The following is a 27177-nucleotide window of genomic DNA, read 5'->3' as shown; positions in this document are numbered from 1 at the left end:
TATAGAAATACAAAGTAAGCTTGCATAAATAATTATAATAAATGCCAATAAAACGCAAATCTGTCGTATTATGCGAAAATATGTAAATTTGATTTGGCCGGTTTTGGAATTTCCTCTGTAATTAGGCAGCATGCCGCATATTGTTTGACGCTCATTAAAAGTCAATTAAAAGGGTTCGTGACGTTCAGACGGCTTGAACATTTAGATATGTGCGGCTGGTCTGGTCAATCAGTCATATTCATATCCATATCAAAGCAAGCGAAACGTGGGTTCACACAATGATCGATGAAGTTGCTGGTTGGACTTTGACGCTTGTTGCCGAAATCGAAATCGAAAACGTAATCGGAAATGGAAATCGGTAACGAAGTTAAAGTTTTTCAATTGATAACAATGGCAACTGCGGTACAAAATGGCATTAATTTTCGGCTCTTTAAAGACAACTTTGACACCGAATGTTGAATAAACGCTTAATTAACACTCAATAGCGCGGCTAATGCCAATGGGGCCAGCGGGGCAATGGACAACGGCTGGAGGGACGCGGTAAATTGCGGCAATTGAAGGCGCGACGAATGCAACTCAAAAGACCCCCAACAACAACAACAACAGAAACGGCAACCAAAATAAAAATCAGCAGACAAAAATTAAAGTTTTAAAAGTAAACAACGCAAATTGACATTTTGCCTCTCGACAAGGCAGACAGCCAGAAAATGTTTGTGCAACGTGGGGCAAGCCCAGCAGGTCGCCAATCGAAAATGACAGTTGCAGTTATTTTTCTGCCTTTTTTTTTGTTATTTTATTTTATTTTGTTCGACAATCGGTTTGAAATCACACAAATCTCAGGCAAAGTCACTAAATGACTAACTTTGTTCGACGTTTTGGTGTTGCGGTGTTCGACATGCGGCATTGAATGTTGAATGTTGCATGTTGCATGTTTGACTATTGACTGTTGGACGTTGGCCAATTGGCCAAGGCGGAAAGTGAAAAGCTGCCATAAGCAAGCCGTTCGCGCAACACCTGAGGGCAAGGAGTTGCAGTTGCGTCATGCTGCAAGCAAAACAGCCGCTGCGGCAGCAACTGTTGCTGTCGCTGCCATTGCCGCTGCCATTGCCGCTGCTGCTGCTGCCTAGCGTGTATATGTGTGTGTGTGGGTGCACGAGCAATCGATGATCGCGTTGAAATCTGCTCGCATGTAACGTTTAAATTTGTTGAAATCAGCGTTGGAAAGTCTTCAGCTGTGGCAGGGGTAAGGCGAAGAGGCGGGGCGTAGCTGCTAAAGTTGCAAGTTGCCTGTTGCAAGTTGCCTGTTGCTAGTTGCCTGGTGGTGCATTTCGGCTTTTCATGCCTTTTTGAGCAAACAAGAGTTGCACGATTTTCTTGTAATTTTCCGCAGTTTGGCTTTTAGATCCAGGCTTAAAGCGGCAACCCCCCTCCTCTCCAACAGTCTACCCCCTGAGCCAAGTGCAGGCCATATAAATCTACAATGTTTGTTTAATTTCGTGTGCTTATTCGCCGCGTTTTTTGTTTTAATTTGTCTGCAAATATTGGCTAACAAAAAAAAAGAAACAACAAAAAAAAAGAAACAAAACGAAATTTGGCTAATTGTGTGGCGATCATTGCTCATTACGGCTCATTATTGTCTTGTTGTTGTTGCTTGTAAGTTAGCTGTTTGTTGTTGTTGCTGTTGTTGCTGTTGTTGTTGGCGGGGTGGTGCAACTTACAGGTTCTTGTGTTGTGTTGTTTCTTTACCCCCGTTTTATTGTCATTGATCTTGTACCAAGATTAGCATAGATATTGTTTTCTATTTGTGATTAGATGTCTGAGCACGATTTTGTCTTCTCCCAGGCAAAATGGGTATTTGGAATTGGGGATTGGAATGTTTGCTATGTGGCCAGCACTTAAGCAAACGTTAACAAGTTCACAATACCTGTGTGTATAAGCTGTAGGTTCTTTAAAGCCTATTAAAACCTCCAAAGCAGCCAATAACTTTAAAGCGTATCTAATAAGCGTATATCAATTGACAAAAGACGCCATCAAATTTTATAGATTTATGGCGTTAAGAAACTTATGTTGAGTAACATTTCGAGTCGTTAATTAATTAATTTATTGCCAAAATGCACAGACTTTTACAATAGCTCATCCTAATATACCCTCATTTCAAATTCGAAGGGTATATTAAAAACACACAGCCATTTTTAGGGAACCTGCTTTTTTTTCAGATATATATTTATTGAATAAACCAAGCAACTAGCTACAAGCTGATATAAAATGTAAGGGTATTTAATCTTCGACGCGCTGAGGTGGCCTTTTCTTCTTTTTGTTACTATTTTCAAGCCCTACTATTGTTTTTTTCTTCGATAAAGCATTTTAATAATTCGATTACTAATCAAAGGCGCTCATAAAGCTGATGATTAAATGCCAAATAGTATAATCAATAAAAATCCTGCTGTTTATTCCTATTAATTTTTTATTTTTGGCAATTCAAAAACTTTTTGGCATATATATTACAGATCGTAAAATTTAAATCCGAGCGAAACTTGATTTGCAGGCAAACCTAACGAATGTGCGACTTTGATCGGAGGCCCGAATTAATGAATGACAAAAGCCCATAAAGATTTCAGCTGTTTTTCGTATGAGTTTTATGATATTAGGGGCTCTGTTCGTATCGCAGGCCATAAAAAAAAGAACTTGAGCTGAGGTTGGGCGCTTTTTGGGATTTTTATGTGGCGCGTTTCAAATGCTTGGCCATTGTTTTCAATGGCCAAAAGTAAATAAAATCAAATTAAGCAGGCAGAGTTGGAAATTTGTTGATTTTGCATATGACAAAGCGCTGGGTAACTTTTTACGACTTTCGCTTTTAATGGCCCCCGGGCCAAGTTGGTCTGCTGTAGGTCGTTTCGCCATGAATCCAAGCAGCCAATGACTGCGTCTCCGACTCCTTTATGGCCACAGCTATTATGAAATATGAAAACCGCAATGTAAAATGAAGCTGCTGCAAGTTACAAATCTATGCAGCATGCGGCACGGACCAAGGAAAGCGACGACGCCAACCAACTCGATCCAATGAAAGCGACGACGACGCCGACGACGACTGGTGCCACGAAGGCGATACAAATCGAAGCTGGCGATCATCAGAGTGCCAGCAGCTCTGATCATGTTGCACTTTCCTGCTCCAGCATTTCAAATTCAATACTGAGGCTGGCAGCAGGTCTGCGATCCAGCTGATCAAACTGCAGCAACTGCCTGTGGCATAAATGCTCGACATAAAGGGCAAGAGTTCAGCGAGTTGTGACTGTGGCAAATGCCTTGGTATTCGCCACAGTGAAATTGAAGCATCAGCTGAAGCTGTTTGGCATCACGTTGCCTTGCCGGGATTGGTGTTTAGTGCACAGCTGAACATAATACATATACATAAATATAAATTCAAAAGGAGTCGGAGTAGTCAAGCAGTTGCTGGAAAATTGAAAGTAATTGTCACCTTTGGAGACTTTGGTATGGGCATAGAAAGTGTGTGCTCCACAGAGAATGAGGTTAAATTGAAGGTAACTTAAGAAAGTGAGGTTAGGCTGATAAAAAGTGGGGTTACAATGTCTAAAATTGAGGCTATCATGAAAGCATGTGTAGGAAATAAAACAGTTTTATATTTGTTGTATTAATTGTAAAAATAAAAAAATGTGACAGAGCTTTTGAAAATGGTTTCGCTCACAGCTCACAGCATGTGTACCCACAGATGCCCGCTTGAACATCTTTGCGTGATCTCTCTGACAAAGCGTTGCCATGTAGCCGAGTCGATGAGCATGCCACGACCAATTAACTGACTGAAGCCTTATGCAAGTCCCGGCATGCTGCGAATCCAGTTTACGTAGCATTGCTTTCCAAAACGTTGGCCTCTCTAATAAAGACTTAAACAATATCATAGCAGCACCCCCGCAAAGTAGGCCCAGACGCAGAGTCAATCCCTCTTGCCAGTTGCATGCTATCGCATTCGCCTTAAACTCAACATGGCTGTGCACATTTTGCCCAACGGGATGCATGCGAAGCGGCAAGCGTCGTGCATGCAACACTTACAGCAACAAAATTAAACGCAAATCGCAACCAATCACAAAGATTACCCCCACACACACATACACACACAACACACACACACAAGTCAAAGGAGGCAGCGCCCCCGCTGAAAACTTGTAAATTTACCTTAGGGAGCTGTGTGTATGTGTGTGTGGGGGGATGTGGGGTGGGGGCGTCCCAAAGGCGCTTGCATTGGTATTTTAAACACTGGCAAGCGCATAATCAAAACGCTTAAATTATAATAACTTTATTAAGTCTCGACTCTCGGCGAGTGGGCAAAAGTGAATTCGGTGGGAGCAGAGTCAAACACACACACACATGCACACACACAAGCAAACACACCCCTCTCGCCTAGGCTAGCTAAACAGGTGTAGTGTAAAGAAAGCAACAACAGCAACAACAATTGGCAAGAGCTGGTAACAACTGAAAAGCCCCAAACATAAAGGCACAAGGCACAAGCGTTTTGTCTGTTGCCCATTTTTTCGAGTGGTTTTTACTTGGTATACACTACAGCATTGTAGTTGCTCTTGTTGTTGTTGTTGTTGTTACCTGCTGCCTGCTGTTTATGATTGTTTTTTCATTTTCTCAAGTGATGAGTAGGATATCTGTCTGTTCGTACAGCTATGGCAACAACTACCACAACAACAATAACAGCAACAAGCTATTTGCGACTCACGACTTTTCATGCAATTTTGAATTTAAAATTCTTCACACACTCTTTTCATTATGTGGCTTCATTCCTGACTTCTCTGTGAGCCCCCTCCCCCATCCCTTGCCATGCCACTCGCCCAATGCCTGTAAAAATGGCCCGCCATCGAAGCCAAGAGGCAGCAAAATAAGATGCTACTCTTGTGGCCATCTTGAAGTGGTTGTTGTAATGGGCGAGCGTATGCTTATGTGTGTGCGAGTGTGTGCTAGTTTGTGTGTGTGAGTCGGTGAACATGTGTGTGTGTGGAGGCCACTATAGTGGAAGACGCCTCACAATCACGCGCCGTTTACTTTTTTATTGGCGCTGGCGCTGTTAGCAGATCACAGTGGTTAACTGATAAGTTTAGATGGGCTTAAAATCTGGTTAAAACAGTTAAAAATATAACTAGTTTGATCAAATGATATGTGAGCAGATCACAGTGGTCAGGAATTTGAATAATAACTATAACTAAATAATATGTCATTTTGACTAATTACATAATAAAAACGTTGAATATATAAATTAATATATATTAATATATGAAAATGTCAATATTCTAACTTTTTTGTTTATTGCAATGAAGTACATAAATGTTGCTTTAACAATTATGTTCACTTGCAGATTTGAAAAAAAGTATGTAGTCCTTTGATACTCAAAAAGTGCATGGACAAGCTTTCGAATATTTCCAAGTGTTTAAATTGGACTTAAGAAACAAATAATATACAAAAAATAAAAATTTTGTAATTATCTATTTATTATTATATTTACATAGTGGCATAAGCTCACTTTACAACACTTTATCCCACTGTCACACACAAATCCATCATTTTATGCCACTGTGCAACAGCGCGCGTGGATTTTGTGTTGGTGTCGTTGGCAATGATGACGATGACGTTGACGATGACTGGGCTGCTTGCCCTGCTCAGTGGCTTAGCCAGCTTGGTACGGATGTGTCTATCTTGGACTGCGATTGCTGCTGCCGCTGCTGCTGCTGATGTTGCTGCCACTACCACTTGGTGGTCCAATTCAACGAATTGACTATAATCAGTCTAGTGGCAAGTACTTTTCGAGTGCCCACTCATGCACTTCTGTGTAGCGTGGCGAGTGCGGAGTAGGTGCAACTGCCGGTGCGACGTCCAGCTCGGACGGTCGGCAAGTTGCAAGTGGTTTGCTTGCCAGCACCGCTCTCATATGCAAATGTACCTTGCGCCACTCGGTCTAGAAACGTCAGGTATACTTGAAGCGGCTCTCACGAGTGCCGCGACGCACACAAAATTAATTTATTACATACAATGCAACAAATTACACCACTCATTAATATTTAAGCCAAGTTTTGCGTAGCTGGCCCTGTGCGCTGTGGCATGTGGAAAGGAGTCTGCTGCCAGCATTCCGCTTGTCCAGGGGCGGTACATGCCCAACGACGTCTCGACTGAGCCACTGCGCTCATACCTAATAAATCTGTAATTTGTAATTAATGTGAAAAATTGCCGCCCGAGACGCCAAACAAGCCTAAATTGTTATTACGGCCACAGTGCAGGTTCAGAGCCCAGTTGGACTCGAGTCCAGTTCCAGTTCCAGTTCATAAAAACCGCACACAACATGTACGCGTGTGTGGTGTGTGTGAGTGTGTGTGTTTGGTGTGTGTCGCCCTGCCTGTCTGTACGTCGTTTGGTTTGTTGTGGGTCAAAGCCATAACTCTTCGACAAGTTCGGCAGTTCGACAAACACACTGTTGCCTGTGGCCCAAGTCTGGCTTGGCCTGGTCAGCAACTCTTGTTGGCCTACAGGCGGCTCAGATAATGTTCGTGCTGTGTTTCATAAATATAAATTAAGCCACTTGACTAACGCACAGAGCCAACGTATTTAAGACTTGGAAATGTGAAAACTTGGTCAACAGATTTGCCGTATCTCATGTTGCCAAAATATCATTGCGTTAACTATGGCCAACAAAAAAAAAAGCCAACAGGGGCAACCGCTTGGTCGCCTGGCGATGGCATATCGCGCCATTGTCTGCTGAAAGCAACTCATGCGGCGTGATTAATATGGAAGACGGCCAAAACCGATCCATAGCCAACAATTTATGATATATGTGGAGGGTTGTGAGCATGTGAAAGAGCAGCGAGAAAACTGTGTGACAACTTAATCAAGAAAACAGCTTTAGAAAAGCTGCTTGTAATTTAGTACACAATTATTTATTTGCCAATCTTAGCTGATCTATTAGACATTTGGTTAATAATGCACACATATGGTAATAATTCACATTAATTGCCTAAAGAGAAACGCTTGACCTGAATTTTGAACTTGGCTGCTTGTTGTTAACTTGTCCTAATGATTCGGTCATTTGGTCCACTTCCTTGCATGCTTATAAATATAGCTTATGACAAACTTTTGACCGTATCGAATTCATACAGAAACTGTATTATTCAAATTAATTGTTTTCAGTTTTTCTCCAAGTTTTCATATTTTTATTTTACTTTAACACAATTAACCCATTAAAAACACTTGAAAACGAGCACAAAATGTCTGCATGCATGATTGATAATATTCGAAAGTTAAAAAAAAAAACACACACACAAGGTATATATTGCTCTATGGATATTTTGAACAATTGACCGCATTATAGCCACAAAAAAAATTCGCACTATTGCCCTTTACCCCACCCACCGCTACGATTCGAGGCGGTCAAATTGCTAACCGGTCAGTCACCGAATCAAAACAATTTTTATTTTTTTTTTGATCATGCTGGCCAAGAGGTAACACAGTTGAGTGAGTGATTCAATGGAGCAAAACGTGAGCCAAAGACGTGAGACAACAACAACAATAAGCACCGTTTATATGCCTGATGAGCGGGCGCCTTTGAATACGACCCCAAGATATAACATATTTTTTTGTTCACTTGTGATATTTATTTTTTTCTCAACGAATCAATCACAATGATTATGATAAATGATTTCGGTTTTTCACTATTTTTCGGCCTGCCATTGTTTGGTAATTTTTTTTGCTTTTTTTTTCTTTTCTTTGATTTTTTGGTATTTTCGCATTATTACGCCGCGTAATGGCCGATCAGCGAGTCGGGTTGTAATTGCCGGCCTATAAATCACAGTGAAAAGATATAATTTCTGTTAGATGATCTCTTCGTCTGACCGTGGTTGATTAGCACATTTGTCCGACTTTCAATGGAAGTTTCACTTTTTTTCTATTTACAAGACGAACAAGCGCAAACGAAACGAAAAGCCTCCACGTAATGCTGACCCAATGAACTTTTTAACAGTACTCGCAATTTTTTTCAAGCTATTTGCTTAACGGTTTCGATTGTGTACTTTTTATAATACATTGCTTATTTAGTGGGTCTTTGGAGTTTATCGCATTTTTCTAATCTTGTTAAGAAACTTCATTAGTGTCACAAACGGACGCCTTACTTGCATTGATTAATGTGTGTCAGGCGGAAACTTTGGAGCACCAAAACGTGTAACAAGGCGGCAACGGACCACCAGCTCGGCCCCAGCCCCAGTCCCAACCGCAGCCCCAGCCTCAGCCTCTGCTCCAGCAAAGCCGGTAGCTTTGGCAGCTGTAGTAGCTGGAAACCTGAACCTGACTCACAAATGCGGCGCTGTTTGCATAGACCACGCCCCTTCCATGTTGGTCGCCTGCAATTTGAGGTCTTTATTGTGCACTTTATTTATAAAGGTGGAAACTGCATCATTAGTTTGCGCTTGGAGCTTAGCATGTGGCTGGGACATGATAACTAAAGATAGATATATAAGTTTAATTTGTGAGATAAACTTTAAGAAACGAGAAGAAGCGATTGAATTAATACAAAACTTAAGATGAAACTGCAAAAATATACGATCTATCACGATGTACTCGAATACATATTTTATATTCCGATTTGAGATTTAAAATTCTTAAGATTTAACTGAATCACAAATTATCCACATATTTTTACACAACATTATAAAATATTTACCAAATTAATGGCTCAGCAAAACCTGCTATACAATCATTTAAAGTCTTCTACAGCCTGAACAATGTCTTTAATGCAACACAAGCCCCTCCATGCCATATTCATATTTTATGAACTAAACTGCAACTTTTTGGGGAACAACTTTCAAAAAAGTGCTAACAAGCTGCCGGAGTTGGAGTTAAAGTTGTTACTGCTTTAAATTTGACGATATTTGGCAATATTTTAGCTGGTTTTAATAATTTGTGACAAGTTTTTTAATAAATGTGTTCAACTTTATTTATTTATTTTGTTATTTTCATTTATTTTATTTTTTTTTTGCAGTCTCGATTGCCGGAACACCCAGCACGCAATCCATGTGGCTGATGCATTGACACAACGACGCAGAGACACTTGTCGCCTAGCTGAGTAGCCGCTCGGTGGAGCTGTGAGGAAAATGTTTCCACGGCAGCCGGCTGCAGCCAGCGCGGATATTTATCAGGATGCAACAACAACGCTGCGCTCAGCGTTTCCCAACTCTCGACTGGATTCGCTGGCGGCACATCCAACGCCCGCGAATGAGCCTGATCCCAACATGGACAGTCAGCTGGCAGCGCCAGATCCAACTGAATTGGGCGGCGCCAGTGCCGGCTATAATCCGCTGGACGATGACTGGTGGTCCAATGCCATTGAGGTGGACACGTTCGATTCGCCGCTGGCCTTCGATGCCAGCGAGAATGGTCTGTGGAACGGACATTTTGTGCCACCGCCGCCACGTCCACCCTTTCTGGATGAAAGCGTCGCCGCTGACGGCCTGACCACCTGTGATCTATGCACGTGGGCCTGGCAGCGTAATGCCTACTCCCTAGACGGTTCGATAGGTAAGTGCCGATATACCGATATCTTACGCTCTCGAGAGTCTCTCTCTCTCTTTAAGCCCCCCATGAATAATGGGCCCTTTAGCCCCGCATTGTAGTCGCGTTTTTCAATTAAAAACTCAGCCCATCCCCAACTCCTGCAGCAACTCCTCGACAAGACAATACTCGGTATCTGTGCAACGCTAGCCGCGCATCGCCGCACATCGATCGCTGATATCAATTTATCAAACTGATGTTGGGCGTGCGTGGCGCGATTGCTTTTCGGCGCTGTATTTTTCAAGAGCCAAGTCTTTCCGGATCTTGGCCAGGTCTGTGCTGCCTCCTTCTGCTTCACTTGCGTTTGCAAATTTAATTTTGCACATAACTCTTGGTGGCACAGCCTTTGGCTTAGGCGTTTCAAGCCACGATCCCTGTTGGATTCGCTGCTCTTACCGCGGCCTATCGCGACCATCGCCAGCTCGAGTCATTTGTCTCTGCGCTTGTAAAATCGCGCAAAAAAAAGTGGGGGGCGAGAAACCTCATTGTAACCTGGCTTAGACGAAACATCATGAAAATATATAAAGCAGTGGGCGTGTGCAGGAGCAGAACCCGCTGCTGATGATGCAGCTGATGCCGATGATTATGACTCTGCCTAGACTGGGTTCCATTCGGATGCTTTTAAAGAATTTTCTTTAATTTATTTGAGCAAAAATAAAGTAATAAGCACTGCTCGACTATTTGCAAGGGGTATTGAATTAAAGTTGAAATAGATCTTGTCACATCTAGATAAGTGTAGTGATTTTTATAGGAACGGAAATGTATTTATGAAAGAACATAATATTTGTCTCTAAAAGAACATAGACTGAAAGCTGCGGCTCTTTAGTTAGGAACTTAGAACATATTTGAAAATATTCAAACAGTTTAGTTCTAACTAACAAATGTACACATAATTAACATCAGTCACTTTATTTGCCGAATGAATTCATCTGCATAATAATTACACAAAGCACAATCAAAAGTCAACCGTTGAAAACTAGTTAGAATTAACCCGCACATAACCCAAATACCAAATGCACAAAGCGAATACCAAATGACCGTTGGCCACAGCCACATATGAGAGCATAAGTGGAGTCGAGTTAGGGTTATGGTTGGGAATATGGCATGGCATTTAGCCGTTTGGCGTATTTGATTTCCAGGAATCGCTTTCAGCGCAAATTGAAGTCATTATACAGGAAGGGCCGGGGCTCGAGCCCGACGCAGGAGTAGGAGTAGAAGCCGCTGCAGCTGGCGGCAGAGCCCATTGCCCATTACTCGTGCCCGTTGCCCGGGTTATTAGGCTAATTATAGACTGGGGCAAACATTTCAGTATTTCTCATCATGCGCTCATATGGAACTATATATATATATTTTTTTTTGTGTGAATATGTATAAATGACTTTATTCATGCCGACTGCGACTGTTTGTCGCGCCGTCGCGTCGTCTGCTGCCGGCGTTTGCCCCAGCCGCAGCCAACGTGTCAACTAATTTGCAACACTCGCCTGGACTGGAGGGGGCAAAACTGGTCAGTTCCCTGGAAATACCTGCGGCGGCGGCTGCTGCTGCTGCCTTTGCCTGTGCCATTCGAAGGGATTAAGCGGCAACAGCTCCTCCATACGGCAACAGGCAATAATAACAGCAAAAAAAATTTGACTAATGTCTTAATTTTGTGCCTAGGTGTTTTTGGTAGTTTCGGCCAGAGCAGTCGCTATGCTCCGCTACTCCAAGCCCAGGCCCCAGCCCGAGTCGTGCCTCGGCTGCAGCGAATGCCATTCACTTCGCTTCATCCGTTGGAGCCCTGGCAAATTGAGTTTTTGCATGTCGTGGCCCATGTCTAGATTTCTGTTTCGTTTTGTTTGCCGCTCAAATTGACAGCTGAATAAAATGTTATTATATTTACACCATAATTTGCATGGCAATTAATCAAATGGCATGCAAAATTCTGTCGCTTCGACGGCAACAGCAACGACACCAACAACAACAACAACAACAGTGTCAAAATGTTTCCCAACAAAATGCTCTTTTTGTTTGCGACACATTTTGGGCGCCCAGGCAATTCTCAGAATTTTTCACAATTCTAACAAAATATCAAAAGGTCGAAACCGCCCGACAATGTCTAAATTATGAGCGCACAGTTTGGAGCCGTAACGAAATTTGCACGGTGCTCGTTAAGCAGTTGGGAACTGGGTTCCATTAGAGATGGGCAAAAAATAAATGGCCAAATAAAAACTTGATTTAAAAGTATCCTAACTTGTGCATAGCGTGTAGTATGAAGTATCATAAGATTATAACTTATGTAAGGCATCATTTGCAGAATTGAGTGAATCTCAAATGTGAACATTTAAATATATTTTCAACAATCTATTACAATTTTGTAAGGCTTAGCTTTTCTCTGAGCACTCGATACTAATCGGTTAACATGCTCATCTCGAAATTCACCTTCACAGCTCACACCTTCAGCGTTATTTTTATGGCATATTAAGTTCGCCGCTTGATTATTTGAACGGCATATTTTTGTGTAATTTATGCACCGTCTTGGCTCCTTTTACACCAACCTCTATTAGAATAGGGACTGGGCCTAACAACAGCTTTATATAAAAAAGGGTTAACAATTCGACATTCTGCAAATATTTACAGCAATTTGTAGCACAATAAAAATGTTACAACTTGCCAAAGGAACCCACAGAAGAGGACTCATTTCGGACAACAAATGTTTTACAAAAATAGCAACAAACAATGACAAAGGCAAAAGTCCCGACAGCCGAGCAGCTGTTAAAGGCAGCTTCGCAGCGCCTTTGGCACTTTTGATATTTTTATTGTTGTGGCGAAATACACATAAAATCATATAAATACATTTAAGTTGCTTATAAAGCGCCCACATTTGGGACCAAACTTTGGCTCTGAGCATTGGGGCGTGTGTGGCAAAGACTTAAACAGTTCGTATTTTGTCGACCACCCCCTGGGGTAATAATATCATAAATGGCATAATGCCATTGTGCCACAAACACCATAAATATTGTAAAGCTATAGACGTAACAATTATTGACAGATTTATGCACACCAAAAGCTATTCAAAGTGCCACTGAATAGCGTTTCGGCCAGATTACCAGTTACAATACTTATGAAAATGGCTAAGCAATTTGGAGAACAGCAGCTGGTGCTCTATTGTATTGGTCGCATGGTTGGGGTAGTTGCAATGCGAGACTCTAAGGCAACAATAATAAACGATATTTAAGCATTTCCATTATCAGTTTATAGCATACTTTTGAGCTTATCTGCAACGAGCTAAACTTTAAAGCTTTAAAATACTTTCAATAAAAGATTCACCATTAAAACGAAGAATGGAATTTATTCCTTTTGATTTTTCACTTTGAACCTAACCTTAAACCAATCCAAGACACACCATAACCAAACCTCAAAGCAAACCAGAATTTGGTCAAAATTCAGGTAAAAATGGTACCCTCAACTATCCTATATAGACATAGGTCAAAATTTCCCACCCCCATAACTCGGTCAAATCTCATCAGATTTTCAAGAGGTTTGGTTTTTTCTTAATGGTTTGGCCTCTAGATCAATTTGGCATCTAAATCTGGCAACATAATTTTTGGTCCAAATTCATGTCAAAATGGAACCCTAAAATATCTTATACAGACATAGGTCAAAATTTCCCACCCCCATAACTCGGTCAAATCTCATCAGATTTTCAAGAGGTTTGGCTTTTTCTCCATGGTTTGGCCTCTAGATCAATTGGGCATTTAAATCTGGCAACATCATTTTCGGTCCAAATTCATGTCAAAATGGAACCCTCAAATATCTTATATAGACATAGGTCAAAATTTCCCACCCCCATAACTCGGTCAAATCTCATCAGATTTTCAAGAGGTTTGGCTTTCTCTCCATGGTTTGGCCTCTAGATCAATTGGGCATTTAAATCTGGCAACATCATTTTTGGTCCAAATTCATGTCAAAATGGAACCCTCAAATATCTTATACAGACATAGGTCAAAATTTCCCACCCCCATAACTCGGTCAAATCTCATCAGATTTTCAAGAGGTTTGGTTTTTTCTTCATGGTTTGGTCCCTAGATCAATTGGGCATTTAAATCTGGCAACATCATTTTTGGTCCAAATTCATGTCAAAATGGAACCCTCAAATATCTTATACAGACATAGGTCAAAATTTCCCACCCCCATAACTCGGTCAAATCTCATCAAATTTTCAAGAGGTTTGGCTTTTTCTCCATGGTTTGGCATCTAGATCAATTGGGCATTTAAGTCTGGCAACATCATTTTTGGTCCAAATTCATGTCAAAATGGAACCCTCAAATGTCTTATATAGACATAGGTCAAAATTTCCCACCCCCATAACTCGGTCAAATCTCATCAGATTTTCAAGAGGTTTGGCTTTTTCTTCATGGTTTGGCCTCTATATCAATTTGGCATTTAAATCTGGCAACATCATTTTTGGTCCAAATTCATGTCAAAATGGAACCCTCAAATATCTTATATAGACATAGGTCAAAATTTCCCACCCCAATAACTCGGTCAAATCTCATCAGATTTTCAAGAGGTTTGGCTTTTTCTCCATGGTTTGGCCTCTAGATCAATTGGGCATTTAAATCTGGCAACATAATTTTTGGTCCAAATTCATGTCAAAATGGAACCCTCAAATATCTTATACAGACATAGGTCAAAATTTCCCACCCCCATAACTCGGTCAAATCTCATCAGATTTTCAAGAGGTTTGGTTTTTTCTTCATGGTTTGGTCCCTAGATCAATTGGGCATTTAAATCTGGCAACATCATTTTTGGTCCAAATTCATGTCAAAATGGAACACTCAAATATCTTATACAGACATAGGTCAAAATTTCCCACCCCCATAACTCGGTCAAATCTCATCAGATTTTCAAGAGGTTTGGTTTTTTCTTCATGGTTTGGCCTCTAGATCAATTTGGCATCTAAATCTGGCAACATAAGTTTTGGTCCAAATTCATGTCAAAATGGAACCCTCAAATATCTTATACAGACATAGGTCAAAATTTCCCACCCCCATAACTCGGTCAAATCTCATCAGATTTTCAAGAGGTTTAGCTTTTTCTCCATGGTTTGGCCTCTAGATCAATTGGGCATTTAAATCTGGCAACATAATTTTTGGTCCAAATTCATGTCAAAATGGAACACTCAAATATCTTATATAGACATAGGTCAAAATTTCCCACCCCCATAACTCGGTCAAATCTCATCAGATTTTCAAGAGGTTTGGCTTTTTCTTCATGGTTTGGCCTCTAGATCAATTTGGCATCTAAATCTGGCAACATCATTTTTGGTCCAAATTCATGTCAAAATGGAACCCTCAAATATCTTATATAGACATAGGTCAAAATTTCCCACCCCCATAACTCGGTCAAATCTCATCAGATTTTCAAGAGGTTTGGCTTTTTCTTCATGGTTTGGCCTCTAGATCAATTTGGCATCTAAATCTGACAACATAATTTTTGGTCCAAATTCATGTCAAAATGGAACCCTCAAATATCTTATACAGACATAGGTCAAAATTTCCCACCCCCATAACTCGGTCAAATCTTATCAGATTTTCAAGAGGTTTGGCTTTTTCTCCATGGTTTGGCCTCTAGATCAATTGGGCATTTAAATCTGGCAACATCATTTTTGGTCCAAATTCATGTCAAAATGGAACCCTCAAATATCTTATACAGACATAGGTCAAAATTTCCCACCCCCATAACTCGGTCAAATCTCATCAGATTTTCAAGAGGTTTGGCTTTTTCTCCATGGTTTGGCCTCTAGATCAATTGGGCATTTAAATCTGGCAACATCATTTTTGGTCCAAATTCATGTCAAAATGGAACCCTCAAATATCTTATATAGACATAGGTCAAAATTTCACACCCCCATAACTCGGTCACATCTCATCAGATTTTCAAGAGGTTTGGTTTTTTCTTCATGGTTTGGCCTCTAGATCAATTTGGCATCTAAATCTGGCAACATCATTTTTGGTCCAAATTCATGTCAAAATGGAACCCTCAAATATCTTATATAGACATAGGTCAAAATTTCCCACCCCCATAACTCGGTCAAATCTCATCAGATTTTCAAGAGGTTTGGCTTTTTCTCCATGGTTTGGCCTCTAGATCAATTGGGCATTTAAATCTGGCAACATAATTTTTGGTCCAAATTCATGTCAAAATGGAACCCTCAAATATCTTATATAGACATAGGTCAAAATTTCCCACCCCCATAACTCGGTCAAATCTCATCAGATTTTCAAGAGGTTTGGTTTTTTATTCATGGTTTGGCCTCTAGATCAATTTGGCATCTAAATCTGGCAACATCATTTTTGGTCCAAATTCATGTCAAAATGGAACCCTCAAATATCTTATACAGACATAGGTCAAAATTTCCCACCCCCATAACTCGGTCAAATCTCATCAGATTTTCAAGAGGTTTGGTTTTTTCTTCATGGTTTGGTCCCTAGATCAATTGGGCATTTAAATCTGGCAACATAATTTTTGGTCCAAATTCATGTCAAAATGGAACCCTGAAATATCTTATACAGACATAGGTCAAAATTTCCCACCCCCATAACTCGGTCAAATCTCATCAGATTTTCAAGAGGTTTGGCTTTTTCTTCATGGTTTGCCCTCTAGATCAATTTGGCATCTAAATCTGGCAGCATCATTTTTGGTCCAAATTCATGTCAAAATGGAACCCTCAAATATCTTATACAGACATAGGTCAAAATTTCCCACCCCCATAACTCGGTCAAATCTCATCAGATTTTCAAGAGGTTTGGCTTTTTCTCCATGGTTTGGCCTCTAGATCAATTGGGCATTTAAATCTGGCAACATCATTTTTGGTCCAAATTCATGTCAAAATGGAACCCTCAAATATCTTATATAGACATAGGTCAAAATTTCCCACCCCCATAACTCGGCCACATCTCATCAGATTTTCAAGAGGTTTGGCTTTTTCTTCATGGTTTGGCCTCTAGATCAATTTGGCATCTAAATCTGGCAACATCATTTTTGGTCCAAATTCATGTCAAAATGGAACCCTCAAATATCTTATATAGACATAGGTCAAAATTTCCCACCCCCATAACTCGGTCAAATCTCATCAGATTTTCAAGAGGTTTGGCTTTTTCTCCATGGTTTGGCCTCTAGATCAATTGGGCATTTAAATCTGGCAACATAATTTTTGGTCCAAATTCATGTCAAAATGGAACCCTCAAATATCTTATATAGACATAGGTCAAAATTTCCCACCCCCATAACTCGGTCAAATCTCATCAGATTTTCAAGAGGTTTGGTTTTTTATTCATGGTTTGGCCTCTAGATCAATTTGGCATCTAAATCTGGCAACATCATTTTTGGTCCAAATTCATGTCAAAATGGAACCCTCAAATATCTTATACAGACATAGGTCAAAATTTCCCACCCCCATAACTCGGTCAAATCTCATCAGATTTTCAAGAGGTTTGGCTTTCTCTCCATGGTTTGGCCTCTAGATCAATTGGGCATTTAAATCTGGCAACATCATTTTTGGTCCAAATTCATGTCAAAATGGAACCCTCAAATATCTTATATAGACATAGGTCAAAATTTCCCACGCCCATAACTCGGTCAAATCTCATCAGATTTTCAAGAGGTTTGGTTTTTTCTTCATGGTTTGGCCTCTAGATCAATTTGGCATCTAAATCTGGCAACATCATTTTTGGTCCAAATTCATGTCAAAATGGAACCCTGAAATATCTTATACAGACATAGGTCAAAATTTCCCACCCCCATAACTCGGTCAAATCTCATCAGATTTTCAAGAGGTTTGGCTTTTTCTTCATGGTTTGCCCTCTAGATCAATTTGGCATCTAAATCTGGCAGCATCATTTTTGGTCCAAATTCATGTCAAAATGGAACCCTCAAATATCTTATACAGACATAGGTCAAAATTTCCCACCCCCATAACTCGGTCAAATCTCATCAGATTTTCAAGAGGTTTGGCTTTTTCTCCATGGTTTGGCCTCTAGATCAATTGGGCATTTAAATCTGGCAACATCATTTTTGGTCCAAATTCATGTCAAAATGGAACCCTCAAATATCTTATATAGACATAGGTCAAAATTTCCCACCCCCATAACTCGGCCACATCTCATCAGATTTTCAAGAGGTTTGGCTTTTTCTTCATGGTTTGGCCTCTAGATCAATTTGGCATCTAAATCTGGCAACATCATTTTTGGTCCAAATTCATGTCAAAATGGAACCCTCAAATATCTTATATAGACATAGGTCAAAATTTCCCACCCCCATAACTCGGTCAAATCTCATCAGATTTTCAAGAGGTTTGGCTTTTTCTCCATGGTTTGGCCTCTAGATCAATTGGGCATTTAAATCTGGCAACATAATTTTTGGTCCAAATTCATGTCAAAATGGAACCCTCAAATATCTTATACAGACATAGGTCAAAATTTCCCACCCCCATAACTCGGTCAAATCTCATCAGATTTTCAAGAGGTTTGGTTTTTTCTTCATGGTTTGGTCCCTAGATCAATTGGGCATTTAAATCTGGCAACATCATTTTTGGTCCAAATTCATGTCAAAATGGAACCCTCAAATATCTTATACAGACATAGGTCAAAATTTCCCACCCCCATAACTCGGTCAAATCTCATCAGATTTTCAAGAGGTTTGGCTTTCTCTCCATGGTTTGGCCTCTAGATCAATTGGGCATTTAAATCTGGCAACATCATTTTTGGTCCAAATTCATGTCAAAATGGAACCCTCAAATATCTTATATAGACATAGGTCAAAATTTCCCACGCCCATAACTCGGTCAAATCTCATCAGATTTTCAAGAGGTTTGGTTTTTTCTTCATGGTTTGGCCTCTAGATCAATTTGGCATCTAAATCTGGCAACATCATTTTTGGTCCAAATTCATGTCAAAATGGAACCCTGAAATATCTTATACAGACATAGGTCAAAATTTCCCACCCCATAACTCGGTCAAATCTCATCAGATTTTCAAGAGGTTTGGCTTTTTCTTCATGGTTTGCCCTCTAGATCAATTTGGCATCTAAATCTGGCAGCATCATTTTTGGTCCAAATTCATGTCAAAATGGAACCCTGAAATATCTTATACAGACATAGGCCAAAATTTCTCACCCCCATAACTCGGTCAAATCTCATCAGATTTTAAAGAAGTTTGGCTTTTTCTTCATGGTTTGGCCTCTAGATCAATTGGGCATTTAAATCTGGCAACATAATTTTTGGTCCAAATTCATGTCAAAATGGAACCCTCAAATATCTTATATAGACATAGGTCAAAATTTCCCACCCCCATAACTCGGTCAAATCTCATCAGATTTTCAAGAGGTTTGGTTTTTTATTCATGGTTTGGCCTCAAGCTCAATTTGGCATCTAAATCTGGCAACATCATTTTTGGTCCAAATTCATGTCAAAATGGAACCCTCAAATATCTTATACAGACATAGGTCAAAATTTCCCACCCCCATAACTCGGTCAAATCTCATCAGATTTTCAAGAGGTTTGGTTTTTTCTTCATGGTTTGGTCCCTAGATCAATTGGGCATTTAAATCTGGCAACATCATTTTTGGTCCAAATTCATGTCAAAATGGAACCCTCAAATATCTTATACAGACATAGGTCAAAATTTCCCACCCCCATAACTCGGTCAAATCTCATCAGATTTTCAAGAGGTTTGGCTTTCTCTCCATGGTTTGGCCTCTAGATCAATTGGGCATTTAAATCTGGCAACATCATTTTTGGTCCAAATTCATGTCAAAATGGAACCCTCAAATATCTTATATAGACATAGGTCAAAATTTCCCACGCCCATAACTCGGTCAAATCTCATCAGATTTTCAAGAGGTTTGGTTTTTTCTTCATGGTTTGGCCTCTAGATCAATTTGGCATCTAAATCTGGCAACATCATTTTTGGTCCAAATTCATGTCAAAATGGAACCCTGAAATATCTTATACAGACATAGGTCAAAATTTCCCACCCCCATAACTCGGTCAAATCTCATCAGATTTTCAAGAGGTTTGGCTTTTTCTTCATGGTTTGCCCTCTAGATCAATTTGGCATCTAAATCTGGCAGCATCATTTTTGGTCCAAATTCATGTCAAAATGGAACCCTCAAATATCTTATACAGACATAGGTCAAAATTTCCCACCCCCATAACTCGGTCAAATCTCATCAGATTTTCAAGAGGTTTGGCTTTTTCTCCATGGTTTGGCCTCTAGATCAATTGGGCATTTAAATCTGGCAGCATCATTTTTGGTCCAAATTCATGTCAAAATGGAACCCTCAAATATCTTATATAGACATAGGTCAAAATTTCCCACCCCCATAACTCGGTCAAATCTCATCAGATTTTCAAGAGGTTTGGCTTTTTCTTCATGGTTTGCCCTCTAGATCAATTTGGCATCTAAATCTGGCAGCATCATTTTTGGTCCAAATTCATGTCAAAATGGAACCCTGAAATATCTTATACAGACATAGGCCAAAATTTCTCACCCCCATAACTCGGTCAAATCTCATCAGATTTTAAAGAAGTTTGGCTTTTTCTTCATGGTTTGGCCTCTAGATCAATTGGGCATTTAAATCTGGCAACATCATTTTTGGTCCAAATTCATGTCAAAATGGAACCCTCAAATATCTTATATAGACATAGGTCAAAATTTCCCACCCCCATAACTCGGTCAAATCTCATCAGATTTTCAAGAGGTTTGGTTTTTTATTCATGGTTTGGCCTCAAGATCAATTTGGCATCTAAATCTGGCAACATCATTTTTGGTCCAAATTCATGTCAAAATGGAACCCTCAAATATCTTATACAGACATAGGTCAAAATTTCCCACCCCCATAACTCGGTCAAATCTCATCAGATTTTCAAGAGGTTTGGTTTTTTCTTCATGGTTTGGTCCCTAGATCAATTGGGCATTTAAATCTGGCAACATCATTTTTGGTCCAAATTCATGTCAAAATGGAACCCTCAAATATCTTATACAGACATAGGTCAAAATTTCCCACCCCCATAACTCGGTCAAATCTCATCAGATTTTCAAGAGGTTTGGCTTTCTCTCCATGGTTTGGCCTCTAGATCAATTGGGCATTTAAATCTGGCAACATCATTTTTGGTCCAAATTCATGTCAAAATGGAACCCTCAAATATCTTATATAGACATAGGTCAAAATTTCCCACGCCCATAACTCGGTCAAATCTCATCAGATTTTCAAGAGGTTTGGTTTTTTCTTCATGGTTTGGCCTCTAGATCAATTTGGCATCTAAATCTGGCAACATCATTTTTGGTCCAAATTCATGTCAAAATGGAACCCTGAAATATCTTATACAGACATAGGTCAAAATTTCCCACCCCCATAACTCGGTCAAATCTCATCAGATTTTCAAGAGGTTTGGCTTTTTCTTCATGGTTTGCCCTCTAGATCAATTTGGCATCTAAATCTGGCAGCATCATTTTTGGTCCAAATTCATGTCAAAATGGAACCCTCAAATATCTTATACAGACATAGGTCAAAATTTCCCACCCCCATAACTCGGTCAAATCTCATCAGATTTTCAAGAGGTTTGGCTTTTTCTCCATGGTTTGGCCTCTAGATCAATTGGGCATTTAAATCTGGCAACATCATTTTTGGTCCAAATTCATGTCAAAATGGAACCCTCAAATATCTTATATAGACATAGGTCAAAATTTCCCACCCCCATAACTCGGTCACATCTCATCAGATTTTCAAGAGGTTTGGCTTTTTCTTCATGGTTTGGCCTCTAGATCAATTTGGCATCTAAATCTGGCAACATCATTTTTGGTCCAAATTCATGTCAAAATGGAACCCTCAAATATCTTATATAGACATAGGTCAAAATTTCCCACCCCCATAACTCGGTCAAATCTCATCAGATTTTCAAGAGGTTTGGCTTTTTCTCCATGGTTTGGCCTCTAGATCAATTGGGCATTTAAATCTGGCAACATAATTTTTGGTCCAAATTCATGTCAAAATGGAACCCTCAAATATCTTATATAGACATAGGTCAAAATTTCCCACCCCCATAACTCGGTCAAATCTCATCAGATTTTCAAGAGGTTTGGTTTTTTATTCATGGTTTGGCCTCTAGATCAATTTGGCATCTAAATCTGGCAACATCATTTTTGGTCCAAATTCATGTCAAAATGGAACCCTCAAATATCTTATATAGACATAGGTCAAAATTTCCCACCCCCATAACTCGGTCAAATCTCATCAGATTTTCAAGAGGTTTGGCTTTTTCTTCATGGTTTGCCCTCTAGATCAATTTGGCATCTAAATCTGGCAGCATCATTTTTGGTCCAAATTCATGTCAAAATGGAACCCTGAAATATCTGATACCGACATAGGCCAAAATTTCCCACCCCCATAACTCGGTCAAATCTCATCAGATTTTAAAGAAGTTTGGCTTTTTCTTCATGGTTTGGCCTCTAGATCAATTTGGCATCTAAATCTGGCAACATCATTTTTGGTCCAAATTCATGTCAAAATGGAACCCTCAAATATCTTATACAGACATAGGTCAAAATCTAAATCATCTAAATCTGGCAACATCATTTTTGGTCCAAATTCATGTCAAAATGGAACTCTCAAATATCTTAGATAGGCATAGGTCAAAATTTCCCACCCCCATAACTCGGTCAAATCTCATCCGATTTTCAAGAGGTTTGGCTTTTTCTCCATGGTTTGGCCTCTAGATCAATTGGGCATTTAAATCTGGCAACATAATTTTTGGTCCAAATTCATGTCAAAATGGAACCCTCAAATATCTTATATAGACATAGGTCAAAATTTCCCACCCCCATAACTCGGTCAAATCTCATCAGATTTTCAAGAGGTTTGGCTTTTTCTTCATGGTTTGGCCTCTAGATCAATTTGGCATCTAAATCTAGCAACATCATTTTTGGTCCAAATTCATGTCAAAATGGAACCCTCAAATATCTTATATAGACATAGGTCAAAATTTCCCACCCCCATAACTCGGTCAAATCTCATCAGATTTTCAAGAGGTTTGGCTTTTTCTCCATGGTTTGGCCTCTAGATCAATTGGGCATTTAAATCTGGCAGCATCATTTTTGGTCCAAATTCATGTCAAAATGGAACCCTGAAATATCTTATACAGACATAGGCCAAAATTTCCCACCCCCATAACTCGGTCAAATCTCATCAGATTTTCAAGAGGTTTGGTTTTTTCTTCATGGTTTGGTCCCTAGATCAATTGGGCATTTAAATCTGGCAACATAATTTTTGGACCAAATTCATGTCAAAATGGAACCCTCAAATATCTTATACAGACATAGGTCAAAATTTCCCACCCCCATAACTCGGTCAAATCTCATCAGATTTTCAAGAGGTTTGGGTTTTTCTTCATGGTTTGGCCTCTAGATCAATTTGGCATTTAAATCTGGCAACATAATTTTTGGTCCAAATTCATGTCAAAATGGAACCCTCAAATATCTTATATAGACATAGGTCAAAATTTCCCACCCCCATAACTCGGTCAAATCTCATCAGATTTTCAAGAGGTTTGGTTTTTTCTTCATGGTTTGGCCTCTAGATCAATTTGGCATCTAAATCTGGCAACATCATTTTTGGTCCAAATTCATGTCAAAATGGAACCCTGAAATATCTTATACAGACACAGGTCAAAATTTCCCACCCCCATAACTCGGTCAAATCTCATCAGATTTTCAAGAGGTTTGGCTTTTTCTTCATGGTTTGCCCTCTAGATCAATTTGGCATCTAAATCTGGCAGCATCATTTTTGGTCCAAATTCATGTCAAAATGGAACCCTGAAATATCTTATACAGACATAGGCCAAAATTTCCCACCCCCATAACTCGGTCAAATCTCATCAGATTTTAAAGAAGTTTGGATTTTTCTTCATGGTTTGGCCTCTAGATCAATTTGGCATCTAAATCTGGCAACATAATTTTTGGTCCAAATTCATGTCAAAATGGAACCCTCAAATATCTTATACAGACATAGGTCAAAATCTAAATCATCTAAATCTGGCAACATCATTTTTGGTCCAAATTCATGTCAAAATGGAACCCTCAAATATCTTAGATAGACATAGGTCAAAATTTCCCACCCCATAACTCGGTCAAATCTCATCAGATTTTCAAGAGGTTTGGCTTTTTCTCCATGGTTTGGCCTCTAGATCAATTGGGCATTTAAATCTGGCAACATAATTTTTGGTCCAAATTCATGTCAAAATGGAACCCTCAAATATCTTATATAGACATAGGTCAAAATTTCCCACCCTCATAACTCGGTCAAATCTCATCAGATTTTCAAGAGGTTTGGCTTTTTCTTCTTGGTTTGGCCTCTAGATCAATTGGGCATTTAAATCTGGCAACATAATTTTTGGCCCAAATTCATGTCAAAATGGAACCCTCAAATATCTTATATAGACATAGGTCAAAATTTCCCACCCCCATAACTCGGTCAAATCTCATCAGATTTTCAAGAGGTTTGGTTTTTTCTTCATGGTTTGGCCTCTAGATCAATTTGGCATATAAATCTGGCAACATAATTTTTGGTCCAAATTCATGTCAAAATGGAACCCTCAAATGTCTTATACAGACATAGGTCAAAATTTCCCACCCTTATAACTCGGTCAAATCTTATCAGATTTTCAAGAGGTTTGGCTTTTTCTCCATGGTTTGGCCTCTAGATCAACTGGGCATTTAAATCTGGCTACATCATTTTTGGTCCAAATTCATGTCAAAATGGAACCCTCAAATATCTTATACAGACATAGGTCAAAATTTCCCACCCCCATAACTCGGTCAAATCTCATCAGATTTTCAAGAGGTTTGGCTTTATCTCCATGGTATGGCCTCTAGATCAATTTGGCATCTAAATCTGGCAACATCATTTTTGGTCCAAATTCATGTCAAAATGGAACCCTCAAATATCTTATATAGACATAGGTCAAAATTTCCCACCCCCATAACTCGGTCAAATCTCATCAGATTTTCAAGAGGTTTGGCTTTTTCTCCATGGTTTGGCCTCTAGATCAATTGGGCATTTAAATCTGGCAACATCATTTTTGGTCCAAATTCATGTCAAAATGGAACCCTCAAATATCTTATATAGACATAGGTCAAAATTTCCCACCCCCATAACTCGGTCAAATCTCATCAGATTTTCAAGAGGTTTGGCTTTTTCTCCATGGTTTGGCCTCTAGATCAATTTGGCATCTAAATCTGGCAACATAATTTTTTGTCCAAATTCATGTCAAAATGGAACCCTCAAATATCTTATACAGACATAGGTCAAAATTTCCCACCCCCATAACTCGGTCAAATCTCATCAGATTTTCAAGAGGTTTGGCTTTTTCTCCATGGTTTGGCCTCTAGATCAATTTGGCATCTAAATCTGGCAACATAATTTTTGGTCCAAATTCATGTCAAAATGGAACCCTGAAATATCTTATACAGACATAGGCCAAAATTTCCCACCCCCATAACTCGGTCAAATCTCATCAGATTTTCAAGAGGTTTGGCTTTTTCTCCATGGTTTGGCCTCTAGATCAATTGGGCATTTAAATCTAGCTACATCATTTTTGGTCCAAATTCATGTCAAAATGGAACCCTCAAATATCTTATACAGACATAGGTCAAAATTTCCCACCCCCATAACTCGGTCAAATCTCATCAGATTTTCAAGAGGTTTGGCTTTATCTCCATGGTTTGGCCTCTAGATCAATTGGGCATTTAAATCTGGCAACATCATTTTTGGTCCAAATTCATGTCAAAATGGAACCCTCAAATATCTTATATAGACATAGGTCAAAATTTGCCACCCCCATAACTCGGTCAAATCTCATCAGATTTTCAAGAGGTTTGGCTTTTTCTCCATGGTTTGGCCTCTAGATCAATTTGGCATCTAAATCTGGCAACATAATTTTTGGTCCAAATTCATGTCAAAATGGAACCCTCAAATATCTTATACAGACATAGGTCAAAATTTCCCACCCCCATAACTCGGTCAAATCTCATCAGATTTTCAAGAGGTTTGGCTTTATCTCCATGGTTTGGCCTCTAGATCAATTTGGCATCTAAATCTGGCAACATCATTTTTGGTCCAAATTCATGTCAAAATGGAACCCTGAAATATCTTATACAGACATAGGTCAAAATTTCCCACCCCCATAACTCGGTCAAATCTCATCAGATTTTCAAGAGGTTTGGTTTTTTCTTCATGGTTTGCCCTCTAGATCAATTTGGCATCTAAATCTGGCAGCATCATTTTTGGTCCAAATTCATGTCAAAATGGAACCCTGAAATATCTTATACAGACATAGGCCAAAATTTCCCACCCCCATAACTCGGTCAAATCTCATCAGATTTTCAAGAGGTTTGGTTTTTTCTTCATGGTTTGGTCCCTAGATCAATTGGGCATTTAAATCTGGCAACATAATTTTTGGTCCAAATTCATGTCAAAATGGAACCCTCAAATATCTTATACAGACATAGGTCAAAATTTCCCACCCCCATAACTCGGTCAAATCTCATCAGATTTTCAAGAGGTTTAGCTTTTTCTCCATGGTTTGGCCTCTAGATCAATTGGGCATTTAAATCTGGCAACATCATTTTTGGTCCAAATTCATGTCAAAATGGAACCCTCAAATATCTTATATAGACATAGGTCAAAATTTCCCACCCCCATAACTCGGTCAAATCTCATCAGATTTTCAAGAGGTTTGGCTTTTTCTCCATGGTTTGGCCTCTAGATCAATTGGGCATTTAAATCTGGCAACATAATTTTTGGTCCAAATTCATGTCAAAATGGAACCCTCAAATATCTTATATAGACATAGGTCAAAATTTCCCACCCCCATAACTCGGTCAAATCTCATCAGATTTTCAAGAGGTTTGGCTTTTTCTCCATGGTTTGGCCTCTAGATCGATTTGGCATTTAAATCTGGCAACATAATTTTTGGTCCAAATTCATGTCAAAATGGAACCCTCAAATATCTTATACAGACATAGGTCAAAATTTCCCACCCCCATAACTCGGTCAAATCTTATCAGATTTTCAAGAGGTTTGGCTTTCTCTCCATGGTTTGGCCTCTAGATCAATTGGGCATTTAAATCTGGCTACATCATTTTTGGTCCAAATTCATGTCAAAATGGAACCCTCAAATATCTTATATAGACATAGGTCAAAATTTCCCACCCCCATAACTCGGTCAAATCTCATCAGATTTTCAAGAGGTTTGGTTTTTTCTTCATGGTTTGGCCTCTAGATCAATTTGGCATCTAAATCTGGCAACATCATTTTTGGTCCAAATTCATGTCAAAATGGAACCCTGAAATATCTTATACAGACATAGGTCAAAATTTCCCACCCCCATAACTCGGTCAAATCTCATCAGATTTTCAAGAGGTTTGGCTTTCTCTCCATGGTTTGGCCTCTAGATCAATTGGGCATTTAAATCTGGCAACATCATTTTTGGTCCAAATTCATGTCAAAATGGAACCCTCAAATATCTTATACAGACAT

The 27177-nt window shown here is 39.5% G+C and overlaps 1 protein-coding gene across 1 annotated transcript in view; it reads left to right on the top strand.

Annotated features, from left to right (window-relative positions):
* The window catches only part of LOC115769589, a 76557-nt gene that overhangs the window by 28161 nt on the left and 21219 nt on the right, over positions 1-27177 (top strand). The window contains exon 3 of the mRNA XM_030714464.1: positions 9035-9570. Within this exon, the coding sequence (XP_030570324.1) occupies positions 9147-9570 (424 nt within the window). The 5' untranslated portion in view covers positions 9035-9146. The remainder of the gene's footprint in view (positions 1-9034; positions 9571-27177) is intronic.

The sequence above is a fragment of the Drosophila novamexicana genome, unplaced genomic scaffold (genome assembly GCF_003285875.2).
Source record: "Drosophila novamexicana strain 15010-1031.04,08,12 unplaced genomic scaffold, DnovRS2.1 tig00004554-arrow-pilon, whole genome shotgun sequence".
Lineage (NCBI taxonomy): Eukaryota > Metazoa > Arthropoda > Insecta > Diptera > Drosophilidae > Drosophila > Drosophila novamexicana.
This window is presented reverse-complemented; position numbering and strand designations above follow the sequence as displayed.